Raw genomic sequence first — 15,794 nt, forward strand, 5'->3', positions numbered from 1 at the left:
CAACATCCCCTAATAGCTTTTGTCCTGGATATAGCTACTCCCATTGCCAAAATGCTGCTGGCTCCCTTTGTCTCTATCTCCCACATCCTTTCCTTTTTGCCTTTTCTAAACATAACGTATGTATTCTTGTAGACTCCATGAGCTAGAACAGCTTCCTCCGTTCAGTGGGCTACTTTCTTTTCTTTTCAGTCCCCCCACCAGGGTAGTAAAAACAAAAAGTTTGTAAAGCCATCTTAACCAAAATGATCCCAAATAGATCAGAGATATCCTGCAGTGAGAAAAACTCACATCTTTATGATCAGAATTATCATCTCCACAGAAAAGCTGTTGCTCACCAGTTTACAATATGATCTTTAACCTGTACTCTTAGCCTGTACTCTATCCATGACATTCCAGCCAAGAAAAAAAAACCCATCAGTGTAGATTCTTAGAATTCTATAGCTCTGGCCCAAAACAAAGAAGCAGAGAGGTGCTAGAACACTCATGGGGTTCTGCAGCCATTCAAAAGTTTGTACATGCATAAAAGTACTGGCTCCGTTTCCACCTTCATAGGTTCAGCCAAAAACCTTCAAAGAGCCCAACACACAAAGGTCCTTTGCATGACTGGGCACATTGCAGAGATCCCATCCATATACACTTGTATATGCTAGGGTTCTCTGCAGCAGTTCTGTTAAAGCATGGATGGCACTTTTTTGCACATACTCTATACATGTTCTTCATATTTACAAAAGGTGAATCCACATCTCTCTGGATATTGTCCTCTTGTTGCACTCTAGCAACCATTTGCCACTAGATTGCCTTGCCCACACAGGATAATCCAGTTATGAATTATTGCTATTGCACAAGAAGAGTTAACTAGCCCATGATGAGTGGATGCAGCCCAGGAAAATCTTTAATTTTTGATCCTGTCCCTGTTTTATATATATTTCTGTTTGGGGCCTGAGTCATTAAAATGTTAGTGTGAATTGTTAGAGTAATTCTTTGGGTTCAGCTGTCTCCCTGGGGTCTCCCATCCTTTCCTTTTTGCCTTTCCTAAACAAGGCCTATGTATTCTTCCCGACTACTCTCTGAGCTAGAACACTTAAATCTCTCAGAGGCAAACAAGCCACAATATGGGAGATCTATAATAAGGCTTTCTCGTAGTTCTTTTTTTTAATTAGTGGCATTAAGGGGCTGCTTTCAAGACTGTGGAAGGGTTGCTGAGGGAGGGGGCAGATAACACTTTCCACACAGCCTTTAAATCATCCCCCCCTCCCCACTGAAGCAGCAATGAATTCTGCAGAGAGTAAAAAGAGAGGCGCAAGTACCTTTTCCCCTATCTGAGCTAACTGCAGCGCCTTCTCTCTCCACAAAGCCAACTGCCGCTTCAGAGGGGTGATTTTAATCCTGTTAGAGGATTGGGGGGGTGAGGATTGGACACTATTTCATCCAGCAATCCCCCCTTTGGAATATGGATTTGGACATTATGAAAGTACTATGAAACAAGGGATTGGTATAATTATTTATAGAATTTTAAGGGATTTTGATACCACCTCCTGGGGAATTTTCCCAAGATAGCTTACAAAATATCATAATAAAACACAAACATTAAAAGTTATAAATTAAAACCCAGCATTAAGTAACTCCACCTAATATGTACAAATACATAGAATACATATCCACAGATGCACTGAGTGAAAATCCATTCTGAAATCTGCAGCATATTATCAGAAAGATGTGGAATTTGATACACAAAAACTAGAGAATAAATGCAGAATGGATGACATTTGTCCAGCTCTGATTACAACTGTGACCCTATCTGCATCTGTGAAATGCTGGAAGATATGCAGTAATAATCAACAGCAAGTAATTTTCCCTCAGTCTTGCGTTAAGTCTGCAAATCATTTAAATCTCAATTAAATTCTTTGGTACAGAAGCTGAATTCAGAATAATCACACACAATCAACCTCCCTCCAAACAAACTGTAAGTAAAAATAAACTCGAGTCAACAATTTTTTCCTCACACACCTCTCTCTCTCTCTCAACATTTGTATGTGTGTGGTGGTTCCTTTATATAAAAAATGACTGGAGGAGGGGTATACCATTACCTCTAAATTTATTTACTGATGCAAATGAGAATATTTGCCAACCCCTCTCCTCTGGAAAACATTTTGAGTTTTAGTCTTCCCATAGGGCACAACAGCAGCTATTTCCTAAAAGGCATACACAATGCTCTTCTGGGTTGCCCAGCAACCAGCAAAAATGCATTTTAAAGATCCAATGCATGAAAAAGAAAATGTGACAATACCTCGACATTAAGTGAGATGATGGTGCTTTCCTCTGGGCCAACAGGCTCTGTTCTCTGCCTAAAATTCTTCTAAAATCTGACTGGTGAAGGAGAGTCAATATTCTTAGAATAACAAATAATGAAAAGCTAAAGGAACCACACTCAAAAAGTAGCACTTGATCACCATGGCCCAGGTATGCAACCTTTTTGGCTATATTAGTGCCCAACCATGAACTATAAGAAACAAGAGAGTGGCTTTGAACATGAGCACAGAGCCTTGATATCCCTCCTGAAGAGACTGGACTAGAACTGAAGTTATAGAGAAGAGCTTCCATTGGAAATAGTAACCTCCTGACTAGTGGGACATGTATCATTTGTGGTCTTACCTTCTAAAACATTTATAATTTAAACAATTCAACAGCACTAACTGCAACTATTTAGTAAAAACAGAGATGTGTTGGTGTGGGTTTTTTTTTACCTTCACTGCAACCAAGATTTTATCCTGCTCAGAACACAGGTTATAACACTCAGCCAAGAAGACTTTACCAAAAGCTCCTTCTCCTAGTTCTCTTTTTAGAACAATATTGTGTCTCTTGATGTGCTGGACAACTGTAAAACAAAGATAAAGTCAGGATGAGCAAGGAATTCCCAAGTACCACCGTTTGGTGTCTAAGCAAAAGACCAGTTTGTAGAAAAGGGTATGCAGTATAGTCATTGCCATTTCTGTTGTGACAACTCCGGTGTTTCAATTTAGCAGGGCTTTTTTTCTGGGGAACGAGGTGGTGGAACTCAAGACCACACAACGACATCACTTTGGGTCAGCTGAAACAAGGGGGGAGTTTTTTAAAGTTTAAATTACCCTTGGCGAAAATGGTCACATGGCCGGTGGCCCCGCCCCCTGATCTCCAGACAGGGGGGAGTTTAGATTGCCCTCCGCGCTGCTTGATGGCGCGGAGGGCAATCTAAACTCCCCTCTGCCTGGAGATCAGGGGGTGGGGCCACTGGCCATGTGACCATTTTTAAGAGGTGCCTGAACTCTGTTCCACTGCATTCCTGCTGAAAAAAAGCCCTGCAATTTAGTAATTAAGCAGTGAGAAGCCGACCTGGTAAAACTTCTCTGTCAGTGCTGGAGTGACAGGAAGGTAGTACAAGGAGAACCATCATTTGCTATTTAAGGCATAGAACTGCCATTCAGGGACAAATTCTGGCATTTGTGTATCATGCAGGTGATGAGCAATCAAATAACCAAAGTGGCATCTGTTAATCTTTTAAGTCTCTTCAACAGCAACTAAGAAGAGGAAAAAGTAATAGAAAATAGAACCAAGTGAGCAAGTATGTTCATTTTAGTGGCTGCTTTCAAGGCTGAAGGCTTCAGCTTCCCATTTGCATAGGTGTGATAAAGCATGAAGAATTATAGAATTGATACGGATTCAAGGGGACATCTCGGTCAACCCTCTGCTTTGCCATAGAACATTCTATACTGATATATAAAGAAGGAGGTTCCACAGTGTTTCCAGGCACTTGTTTTATTTCACTGTACACAATGCTTAGAAAATTTGCTAGAGTTTTGTAGAGATGTTTAGGAACTGCTGCGCACCAGTGACCTGAGTGGAATAAGACAAGAGTATAGAAACTTTGCAAGCATACACCAGCAAAGTCAGATGGGGCTGTTCCTGCTGTCCTGTTACCCTACATGATTCTACTGCATCTGCAGGACGAGAATGATCCATAACATACAGATGAGGCTTCATCGGTGCACTTAATGTGCTTTTCCTACATGCTGAACTTATTCCTGATTTTCTTAGCAGAAAAATCACAAGTGCTGAAATTGGTTTGGGCATGATTCTTCGCACGTCAGCCCTCTCTGCATTTTTACGGTTGTGAAGTTGGTTTATTTTCTTCTTCATGTGCCTTACATAATCAGGATTTTCATGTAAGGATGCTGTTGTCATCAGTGGTATCATTGGTGACATCACAACACACACACCACTTTTTATTTTTGAGCATGCTTGTATGACTATATCAATATAAGGGCAGGATTATTTTTAAAAAAAATTAAAAAATGAACACACTGCCAGTCTTTGCAGGGGAACACAAAAATGGGAGCAATTCTGCCATCTGTACCTAAGCTTCCCCTGCCGTAGTCCAAACTGAAGAACCCCCTCCTCGATCTGACCTAGATCTAGGAGGCGGAGGCTGGCACTGTCAGGGCAAACTGACCTCTGTTGAGATGGAGCCTGGAGCAGCAGCGCCTATGTGCTTTTCAAACTGTGCTGCTCTTTCTGGTGCCAGAAGTGTCCACACCCTTCCTATGGGCCATCAAGGATTTTTTTTTGCATTTTTTAAAAAAATCTTAAATTTCATATCAATATTTTGGCCAACCATTGTATAACAGGTGCGGCAGGCTCTCTGAATTCCCAACTTTCATTTTTTAAAAAGTAAGTCTATAGTGCCTTCCCTTGAGGAGATATGAAAAAGGCTATCTTCACAATGAAAAGAGCTAGAGACTTACTTTTTAAAAATGAAAGCTAAGGATTCAGAGAACCTGATGTGCCTACTAATAAAATGATAAGGTGATGTGAAACTGACCATTAAAAAAAAATATAAAAAAATATAATCGGGGGTGGGGGGAGGCAAGGAGGGAGTGGTTCAACAACAACAAATGACCAATCATCGAAAAGTGGGCAGAATGAACAAAACCAGAAGAAACATTACGCACAAGAAAAAAATTGACCCAAAATTGACTTCCAGAAAAAGATTGGAGTAAAAGGGGTATCAAAAGAACCAGGGAAAAAAACAGGAAAAAACAAAACAAGCAAACAAAAAAGCAAACTCTAAAGGCAAAAAAAGTGTACGGAAGTTGGAGGACAAACCAAAGCAGTATGGGGCCACAACCAACCAAAAAGCCCCATGTGGAAAAAACCTCTGTTAGAGAAGGCATGTGTGGCTGGATGGTAGAGCATGTGATTTGCATGCAGAAGTTTCTAGCTTCAAACCTTGGCATCTCCAGCTAAAAGATCTGAAGCACAGGGAAAGACCTTCTCTGCCTAACACTCAAACAGCTGTTGCGAGTCAGAACTGATGGAACTCTGCATTCTATAGACCTAGGTGAACCAATGGTCTGATTTGGTATAAGGCAGCTTCCTAATTTTTTTCATAATTTGCAATCCATTAATTAATATATTGGCAAAATAAAACTATGGCTGTGGCAGAGAAGGATGATGAAGTCAAGTTTCTTATTTCTACACTAAAGGAACACAAGAGCCCTGAACAGTAAGAAATGAATGCACATCATGGTCCAGGGATACTGCAGCAGCGACTCCAACCCTGACCTACCTGCATGTATTGGAAGGTCTGAGCAATACTACTGTGGTTCAGGTGACTGGGAGCTCTGCTTTTTTGAGAATTCTATTCATGCAGATAGAACTCTACATGCATACTCTAGCACAATGGATGGGTGTAGGTAAACAGCAGAGCTCACTGCTGTGATGTCACTTTGCTCACCACACACATTCATGTCACACACGCTGAACATGTGAAAAGAGGAATACCCTTGTAATACATGACTGTACGTGTGCCTGTATGTATGGAAGCACCAGAGTTCTGTGACTGCAACAGGGAGTTTCTTAGTGCACTAATTCGAGTTCAGTTCCCATTATTCTGGCCGTGGAGGGAGAGAGCCATGGCAATTAAACTGGTTGTGTGTGTGTGTGTGTGTGTGTGTGTGTGTGTGTGTGTGTGTGTGTGTGTGTGAGAGAGAGAGAGAGAGAGAGAGAGAGAGAGAGAGAGAGAGCTGTAGTGTGGAGAGGCTCCAACAATCCCTTCAAAATACCTAAACAGGTTAAAATTTGATGAAGTGAAAGCAGCTGTGTTGGTTTGCATCGTCTGTGCTTTTCAGCAACAATAGCTGAAAGAAAGAAAATGAAATGGGAGCATGGACTGGGTTTGAAATGTTTGGGAGGGAGAACCTTCATCTTTGATAGGGTCAGGGCCATCAATTACCCTGAGACATCTCTGATCATCAGAGTTGAGTGAGCCATGCAGAAAATGATTCTGAACTCTGCTGTTTCAAGAAATACATTAAAAGGAGGGTAAACTCTGAAAAACAGACCATGGTTTGTCTCTTGTCACTTCCGTTTTTTATTTCTTTAACAGCTGCTCTCCTTTATTACACTGCACAGTAAAGAAAGGAGGGGGAAATTCACAGAACCTGAGAAGATAAAGTATGTCCTCCTCTTTTAATTAAATCCAACATACTCTGTGGCTCTCATCATTTGCTCCTCTTAAATTAAACTGCCACTTACTCTGTCTGCTTCATGCAACAACTGGGATAAAGAAGATATTTCATTCTAGCAAATATGATTTACTCTCTTCCTCTGAGGTACAAGGGTGGGGGAGGGAGAGAGAGAAATAAGACAAGACAGAGCAATATTGCCAAAGGAGCCTGACTACCAAAGCCACTGGCTGCTGATAAGACCGCAGTCTTGGATCCTTACACATGTCCTTTTACTCCTAGGCTTTTGTTCAGGGAGGGTTTCTCTCTTTCTCTCTGTCCTTTTGTAAGTAAATAGAAATAAAAACTGATATTGTGTTTAAGATACTGAAACAAACTCACAGCTAGCAGACGATATAGCTAGCCTAGCAGTAATATTGCTACCTGTTGAGGACAGGTGTTTGGATATGAGATTTTGTGGCAGGGATCTACCTGAAGCTTAGTGCACAGGGCAACTGGCCAGCTTTTGAATGTGAGGCTAAACCTGGTGGCCTCACAGTAAGACAAATCCCATCCTTGCTATGATGCTACTGTGCCACCTGCACCTATGAGTACATTCTAACGCTTTCCCTCTCTGAGCTGATAATTACTAGGTTCTGAGCCAAGCAGCTGTCATGAAGGAAAAGGAGCTGCCCAAACACTTCCGCAGCACAATGTATGCAAGTTCATTGGCTGATTTATCACACTATAATGAACTTGCTCACAGCCTCCCATAGCATGGGAAGCAGAGGAAGATGGGCACAGGCTTGAACATTTTGTTCTGATGCATCTGAAAGGAGGGGTAAACAATCAGGAGAATTCTTATACACATTTGTGTCCCCCCCCCTCCATCTCCACACACTGTCCACTGTTGCTTGAAAAGTGGGCACCAGGCAAGCATCCAAGGCTGGTTGGTATTCACAGGAGGGCACAGTTCCAATCTTCCGGCAGATGCAAGAGCTGTTGAATAAGGGCATGCGCGGATAATGGGCAATTAAAAAAAACAGGAAAGGAAAGGTCAGGAATGGTCAGAACAAATTTCATTCAGCCGTCCCTTACCCTGTGAGATAGGTTAGGCTGAGAGACTGTGACTGACACAAGGTCACCCAGGAAAGTTGGGCAAGGACATGAAGCTGGCTCTCTTTCTTCTCAGTTCATCAGTTTAGCTTCTGTACATCATTCTGGCTTTCAGGTTGTGTGCACATGTGCAGAAGGATCAGTATATTGGGATACTAATCCAAGTACATCTCTGAGCTCTTTTGAAAAGCACACACTATAGGCAGTTGAGAAGATGACACCCCCACTAATCAAATTGGGATCGTGGAGGGATTTCTGCAAGTATACTTCAATGCACACAGGCCTGGGTGCATAAGGGAGTGCTTCACAGGGTTAGGCTTCAATCCCACTTGGGAACAAAGTGCCCTCATGGTGTTCTATGCCTGCAGCAGAAGCCCGCCATACAGTCTGAGAACCTAGGTTTTAAGAGTAACCTTGCCATACTAAACAGTGTTAAACCCTTTGTAAGGTGGCACTGCAAGTGCTGTCTATAAAAGCAGACTGAATTAGCATCTTGGACTAAGTAGAAACCCCTGACACTGCAGTGCTAACTAGAACACATGTATAAATATTTTATTAGAAATGCCACCACAAATCATGCTTGCCTCTCTCTTTTGCTACTTACTTCTATCAGAATTTTCCATTTTTGGATGGAATTGAACATATGCTGGGAATTGGATGGAATTGAACATAAGCTTCTTCAGGGAAGCTACATGTGCATTTTCCTCTCCTATTTTTTAATCTTCATTATTATCAAGTACTTTCATGCTTTTATTCTACATGCAACAAACTCACTTTTGGACTGCATGCGTATTCATACAGGCATGTACAATACTCAACTGCTAATCACTTCAGTCAGTTCACACATTCAAATTCTGGCCTTCAAGAGTAAATCATTTCAAATGCTTAGTCTGAGATACTAACAACTAGACATGGGCATGAACCAAAAAGAAAATGAACCATGAGGTTCGTGGTTTGTGGGTTTTCACGAACCAGGAACTGGCATATAACTGGGGCCAGTAACAAACCAGTTCGTGGTTCATGGGGTTTAAATGCCCCTTTCTGGTCACTTAGCAGCAGCAGGGAAAGGGGCATTTAACAGTTTAAAGGGCCCTTTCCTGCCTTGCAAGCAGTAGGTCCCTTTAAACTATCAGCTGGCAGGCGGCAGGGGGGATTCCCCCTTGCTGCCTGCCAGCTGATAGTTTAAAGGGACCAGCTGGTGGCCTTTTAACTGCCCAAACCGCACCCCCGCCCCCGCCCCCGCCCCAGCCCAGCAGTGTTCTTCCTCTCCTCCTGCGAGGGGCAGCAAGGACCTTTTCGGCTTCCTTTGCCGCCCTGCGGGCCTCCTCCTCTGCTCTGCGGGCCCACAGAGGGATGGAGGAGGCCAAAAACAGCCTTGCAAAAACGGCCTTCTCCATCCCTTCGTGGGCCTCCTCCGCTGCTCTGTCAGTAATCAGTTCGTGGAAGTTCGTGCATCAGTACATGTACAGCCTCCAGCTAGGGTTGCCAGCCTCCAGGTAGTGGCTAGAGATCTCCTGGAATTACAACTGATCTCCAGGCCACAGAGATCAGTTCCCCTGGAGAAAATGGCTGCTTTGGGGGCCGGACTCTATGGTATTATACCATGCCGAGGTCCTTTCCCTCCCCAAACCCTGCTTTCTCCAGGATGCACCCCCCAACTCTCCAGGAATTTCCCAACTTGGAACTGGCAGCCCTAGGCTATGTAGACAATATGTATGACTACTATATATTTTACATATTTTGAAATCAATGGACTTAGACTGGAGTAACTTTGCTTAGGATTTCACTGTTAATTTATGTTTTCTTGAAAGGAGAAGGAACTTCAGGTTTCTAAAAGAAATGATTCAGAATTCTTAGAGGGGCAACCCAATCCTATGCAAATTGCATTGGAAGACCTATTGACTTCCATGGAACTTACACCCAGGTAAGTATACATAGTTTTAAATGCACTTAGATGTATGAACTCACAATACAAACTCCTTCCTCAAGATGGTGACAAATTAAGAGGAAATTATCATGAAGAAGATTGGATGCAATTGTAAGTCAACCTTATGACTTCCAATTGTAAGTCAATAGCCATGGAAGGAGCTATTTGTCCCAAAGAGGGGTGCCACATGCTGCAGTCAATATACATAGAGCCCCACAGTGGGGCAAACAGAGCCCTCTTGTAGGAAAATGGTGCAGGGGGGAAAGCTTAAGCCCGTCCTCCACCACTGCTGCACTCACAAGTAGATATGGACACAAACTTAAATATGACTCAAATTTCACGACGAATCGGGCCGTTTCATGCTTCACAAAAACATGATTCATGGGGCCATGTTTTTCATGAAATCCACAACTTTTTTTGGATGATTCATAAGCTTTGTGGTTGATTCATAATGCCAGACGGGCTGGTGCCAATCTATTGATTCCCTAGGCAACGGAGGCCAGGAAAGTCTGCAGACCTTTCATTGCCCTGGAAACCCCAATCTTAGCCCTCAAAACTCTGATAGGCAGCTCTCCCTGCCAACTGGAGATCTCCCAGTTTGCCCTATACAGCAAGGGGCAGGGGATTAGGCAACTGTGGAGATGGGCCCTTCTGTAGCCACGAGAACACCAAGCTCTTCCCTCTAAACCCTGATGGCCAGGTCTGTCTGCCAACCACCAGAGAGCTCCTGTTCTGCTCTATTTGAGCATTTCTTATTTAAGGCACAGCTTTCTCTGCCTTGTGGTTCAGTTCCAGTAGACAGAGGGAGAGGGAGGAATTGTTGCTGGAATTGGGAGAGTAGATTTGGGAGCTTTGGGGAAGAGAGAGTGGAGCGGAGAGTTTTTGGGAAGCATTTGGCTTTTTGGGAAGAGAGGGAGAGTGAATTTGGGAGCTTGCTGGGAAGGTCTTTGGGGTGAGGGTACCTTTTCCCCTCCAAGTTTCAACCTAACACCCCCTACCCTCAGGCCTGTGTCTGGCTCTGGGGCCTAGCTTGAATGAGGCCTCCCTTATTTATTCTTTGCTTGTCTTTCTTTGGCATTTCTGGGTGAAGGGGGGTGTTGAAATGCCCCTGGTTCTAACGAATCAAGAAACTAACAAATCGTTTTGTGAAATGAGTCAATTTTGTGAAAATTAGTGATTCGTGATTCATGAAACATGATGAAACTCAAACCTCTCATTTTGGGTTTTTTCCATTTCATGCCCGTGTCTACTCCCAAGCCAAATTGGGCCCTGGAATTATTGGGAAATCCTTGGTGTTACATGTCACTGCAAGTTGAGTTGGGGGACCCCCAATCTGACTTGTATTAAGTGTATCATCTAGTTAGACTGAAAACTGTCATAACTTCTTTCTCTGAATAATAAATCTGATAGATATTTGTCAAGGATTCCTTTGTAGATCAGGAAGCCAGACTAGATAACTAGTGGAAGATCCTTTTCATTCACTATTTTCATGCTAAGGTTCCAAATCACATTTCTATTACATAATCTAATATTCTTCCAACTCGCATATTGTTCTACTATTTAAAAAATCTTCTCAGTGGGGTTTCATCTTTTTCTTTCATTCAAATTGCTACAGATAGTTATCTTAAGAAAATTCTTATCACAGAAAGTAAAGTGCTTAAGTACCTCTGTACTCAGGAAAGAACTCTGGCCTACTTAAAAGGATGTGGCTTGATTTTTAAGAAAGGAACAGATAACAGCTAAAATCTAAATTCAGAACACCAGTGAATACTGGTGAAATATTGTTTCAAAATCTGAACAATTTGTGGACTTCTAGAAAGACAGTCAGATCCACATTTGACAGATGTTAGGAAGAGAATAATCAAAACATATAGCCATCAAACTAGCCATGAGGAGAAGGGGCAGGAACAGGTACTCTTTTGAGAGGTGTTGGCAACCAGACTCACCTGGGGGCCAGGTTGCTGCTGCGGGCGGGGAGAAGGACAGGGCATCGCAGCCGCCCTATCTGTTGCTCGTACGGCATCCCCTGGGCGAGCGTGGGGCCCAATCATTTTAAAATTCCAGGCCTGCTATCAGGGGCGGCTGGGAGGGAGTGGGTGAGGAGCAGGGCCTGGCATCGGACCTCAGGGAGGCAGTTCTCCCTCTGGTCCAGCAGCTGAGTATTTATCAACTGCCTGCCCCACTCCTCCGCACTTCACTGATGGCTGTGAAATCCCACGCACCTCTCCTTGTGGTTATGTCGGTTCCTGTCACAACTTGGTATGGCAGTTTGTCATTGGATCAGATCCCTTTTCGGTGGAGGCAGGGCCTGCGTGCCCAGCCTCCCCATTGAGAGGATTCCCTTATGGAATCTTAGGAGTGAGTTATGGAGGTGCATGCCTAGCTTGGGGACTGCCGGGGCATACTCACTCCCAGGTGGCAGGGGAATCATACAGGGGTGTACACCCATATGATCTCCCCCTTAATGTCACTCCTGGGGTCCCCCCCTCAGTGGTGGTCTGGAAGGGGTGAGGGTCATCAGCTGGCAGGCGGGTCAGCTTATGTTTTGGGACCCAATCCACATGCATCACCAATGCTCCTCCATGCTGTATTTCAATAAAGTTGTGGCCCATTTTCACTCCAGTTAATGTGTGGGCTTGGGTCTGTCGCTGTGCCTCCTCCTCTCCTCACCTTTAGCCATAGGCTGCAATCATCTGTGCTTAAAAAGCATAAAAATATGCTTGAAATCATGTGGAAAATGTGGTAGGTTGAGCTGCATTTTGCCTGACCCAGCCCAACTGAAATGTTCAACGTCTGTCAGTAACTTCCACACACTAGTTCTCTAATGACAGTTCTGTCACTAACACTTGTCATGTTCCTGCAGCACTAAGATAATGATTGTGCCAACAGTGTTACTAATAATGGAATATCTTTGGCTCCCTCTCTTTGAAGGACCTTCCCTAAGTTTCAGTGAAATGTCCATGAAGGATTAAGTTTATGTTAGGTTCTGGCCACATGGACATGATAAAAATCATTTTAAGGGACTGCTCCACCAATTGTTAACATGTCTATTGATCAATAGAGAAGAAGGAAGAAAATGGTGAGTAGGGAATTAGAAATAGATGAAAAGGGAAAATTGTATACAAGAGAGAGGTTAAAAAACACAGCAATAGAGGAATCCTGGCAACACATCAAGAAACTGTCCAAAAAGATGAGAACATTTGTGCCATATACTTATGAAAGTATTAGAGGGTGCCCTGCTGATTATCTGTAATTTTTTTAACCTTGGCATATTGCTCATGCAGAGAGAGCACAGGATTTCCAATATTAATAGGTGACACTTTTGGTTACCAAAGCAGCTCAATGAACCTCAAACATTTGATGTTCAAAGAGCAAGTATATCCCACAGGATTAAATAAAAGTGTGTTTGGCCCAATACGGTCCTCCAACATTTATAACTCTAAAACAATTATTACCAAACTACAAACTTACAAAATAATCAACAGATGGTATTTAACTCCAAAAAAATTATCTCAGATCTCGTCTTCATCTTCACCTAAATGTTGGAAAAGTTGTGGAGAGAAAGGGAACTTTTCTCATTGCTGGTGGAGATGCCCTTATATAGAAAATTTTTGGAAAGAAGTCCTTAAAGAAATCCAACAAATAACAAGTTATGACATCCCGCTGTCACCAGAAATCATCTTTTTAGATCAATAGGACAACTGTCAGGTGAACATCCCCACAACAAGATCTTATAGCTACCTTATTAGTGGCTGCAAAGAGTGCAATAGCAGCTCTTTGGAAATCAAAAACCATACCATCAATTGATAACTGGTATGCAAAAATTTGGGACCACTTCATTTCAGAACAACTAAATGATAAAGTTTATCAAGCAGATCATTTTCCAAACACTACAAATTTTATAGAGAAATGGTTTCCATTTTTTGAGTATCTTGAAATTAATAGTTCCCAACCAGGTTTAAAGTTTTTTCATATGTATGCAAATGTGTAAGTTATCATTACATTTCTGCTATATACTGTTATATTATGCAAATAATATTTGTTATGTATTTCTTAATATATTCTCTCTCTGTAAGCTGTACTTTACAATTTGTAACTTCTTGCAATTCACTGTATCGTATACAAGCTCATTGTAATCTGTAATTTACAATCTGCAACTTCTTGTATGTCATTGTATTGTATACTAACTCAATAAAAATATTGTTAATTGTTTAAAAAATGTGTTTGGCAAAGAGGAAGTCAGATTAATTCTAGCTCCCATATCCTGCCAAAACTGTACCACTTTTGACCATCATCAAAACATTTGAAACAACATATGAAACAAGTTCGCATTGAGTTTGTGACAATGCAACTGGCAATATTATCATGAAATCCTAGTTGATGTAATTTAGCTGGGCACCAATACTAAAATCATATAGCATAATAGATATTCTTGGTGGATAAATCAGAGGCATAAACTGTTGGTAGTTCATTTGATACACTGAAGATCAGCTTGTCATTGACTCTTTTAAAATTGGAATGCAGTCCAAATTCCGCTGGCTGCAGATAATATCTATATTTGGGTTTAGCATGATTTGTCTGAGCATATATCAAAAGAAAGCCCTTATTGAAGCCAGCTTTTTGTTAAACTGTTAAGGGCTGGGAATCTTTTAGTGTACCTGGTTCATTAAACAATGCCCATCCCATTCTGCAAAATTAATTCAGTTCCTGGTACTTGCCCATCTAAATCCCATTATGTTTAATAAGGCTTTCTCCCAGTTTAAAGGGTGCACCCTTAATTGATTAACAGCACACATTTCCCATAATTCTGGGATTCTCGTGATCAGCTTCCATTCACCTTCCCTTGTTTGTTGGCATGTTTTCCCCTAACAATCCTTCCCTCTTGTGCATCACATGCCTTTTCAATGGTCAAAAAGGAGCTCCTACTTCCTTTTTCACCAGCTGAAAAGCAGTAGTGGGTTGGATCCAAACTACTGGACATCACTTTCATAATTTAGTGGAATTTCAAAAGCACTGTGATGTAGCTTTTGGATACATGTATGGCAAGTTATTCTGTTTTAATAAAACATGTCAGAAGGTCTGTTGGAAGGTCTGCCTTTGAAAACAGTTCAGAAACTTCTCTTTGTTTAAAATGTCACAACCAGACTACTGTTGAGCGTTGATTACAGGGATCATATCACCTCTGTGCAGAACATTTACACTGGGCACTGTTTACCCAGGGCTTTTTTTTCTGGGAAAAGAGGTGGTGGAACTCAGTGGGTTGCCCTCGGAGAAAAGGGTCACATGGCTGGTGGCCCCGCCCCCTGATCTCCAGACAGAGGGGAGTTTAGATTGCCGCTCAGCGGCACGGAGGTCAATCTCAACTACCTTCAGTCTGGAGATCAGGGGGCGGGGCCACCAGTCATGTGACCATTTTCAAGAGGTTCCGAACTTGGTTCCCCCGTGTTCCTGCTGAAAGAAAGCCCTGTGTTTACCCATCTGTTTCTGGGAGGGTTCCCAGGTGCATACCAGTGGCAGGCAAACTCCCAGGGGTTTGTCACCTTGCCAGCCAACCTGTCAGTGGTCAGCAGGAGATGGCAAGCTCCTGGAAGTTGCCCACCTCTGGCAGGTACCTCAGGAATGCATGCTGCGTGCATGCTCCCAACAGGTGTGATGACATCATATCCAGAAGTGGCGTTGTTGCATCGACCGCAGAAGTGTTCCTGCGCTTCGTTTGGAGCTGATTTGGGCCCCAAACAGGCCGAATCGGCCCTGCATGGAGTGTGGGGTATTGTCACTTACAGTGGTAATGTCATCGCACAAGTGCCAGAGTGCGTGCTGCCAGCAAGAGGTAAGTGCCAGGTCCCCCCTCCTGGCAGGAGGGTATAGGGACCTGGCAACCCTAGTTTCCGGGCACAATTCAAAGTGCTGGTTCTTACCATTAAGGGAAGGTACCTAAAGGCCCATCTCCCCCCATACTGTCCAGCCCACCATTTAAGATCTGTCCCTGCTTCAGAGGTGAGGCAGTGACTAGAGACAGAGCGTTTTCTGTGGTGGCACCTTGCCTCTGGAATAGCCTCTCTCTTGAGGCTCACCTGGTGCCTGCTTTCCTTTCTTGGCACTAGGCTAAAACACATCTTTTTATCCAGGCTTTTAATTAAACATTTATCTTACCAGCCTTTTAGAGATCTGCTTCTGTTTTATGGACAGTTTTATGCTGTTTAAGGATAATGCCTGTGTTTTAATGGTTTGTGTTTTAATACTGTGGTTCTTAATTGTAAGCTATTTCAAGC

The 15,794-nt window shown here is 42.8% G+C and overlaps 1 protein-coding gene across 1 annotated transcript in view; it reads right to left on the minus strand.

Annotated features, from left to right (window-relative positions):
* The window catches only part of NTRK2 (neurotrophic receptor tyrosine kinase 2), a 236,432-nt gene that overhangs the window by 49,289 nt on the left and 171,349 nt on the right, over positions 1-15,794 (minus strand). Inside the window, exon 15 of the mRNA XM_054987587.1 lies at positions 2,745-2,875. Coding sequence (XP_054843562.1) covers positions 2,745-2,875 — 131 coding nt within the window. The remainder of the gene's footprint in view (positions 1-2,744; positions 2,876-15,794) is intronic.

This window comes from Eublepharis macularius, chromosome 8, assembly GCF_028583425.1.
Source record: "Eublepharis macularius isolate TG4126 chromosome 8, MPM_Emac_v1.0, whole genome shotgun sequence".
Lineage (NCBI taxonomy): Eukaryota > Metazoa > Chordata > Lepidosauria > Squamata > Eublepharidae > Eublepharis > Eublepharis macularius.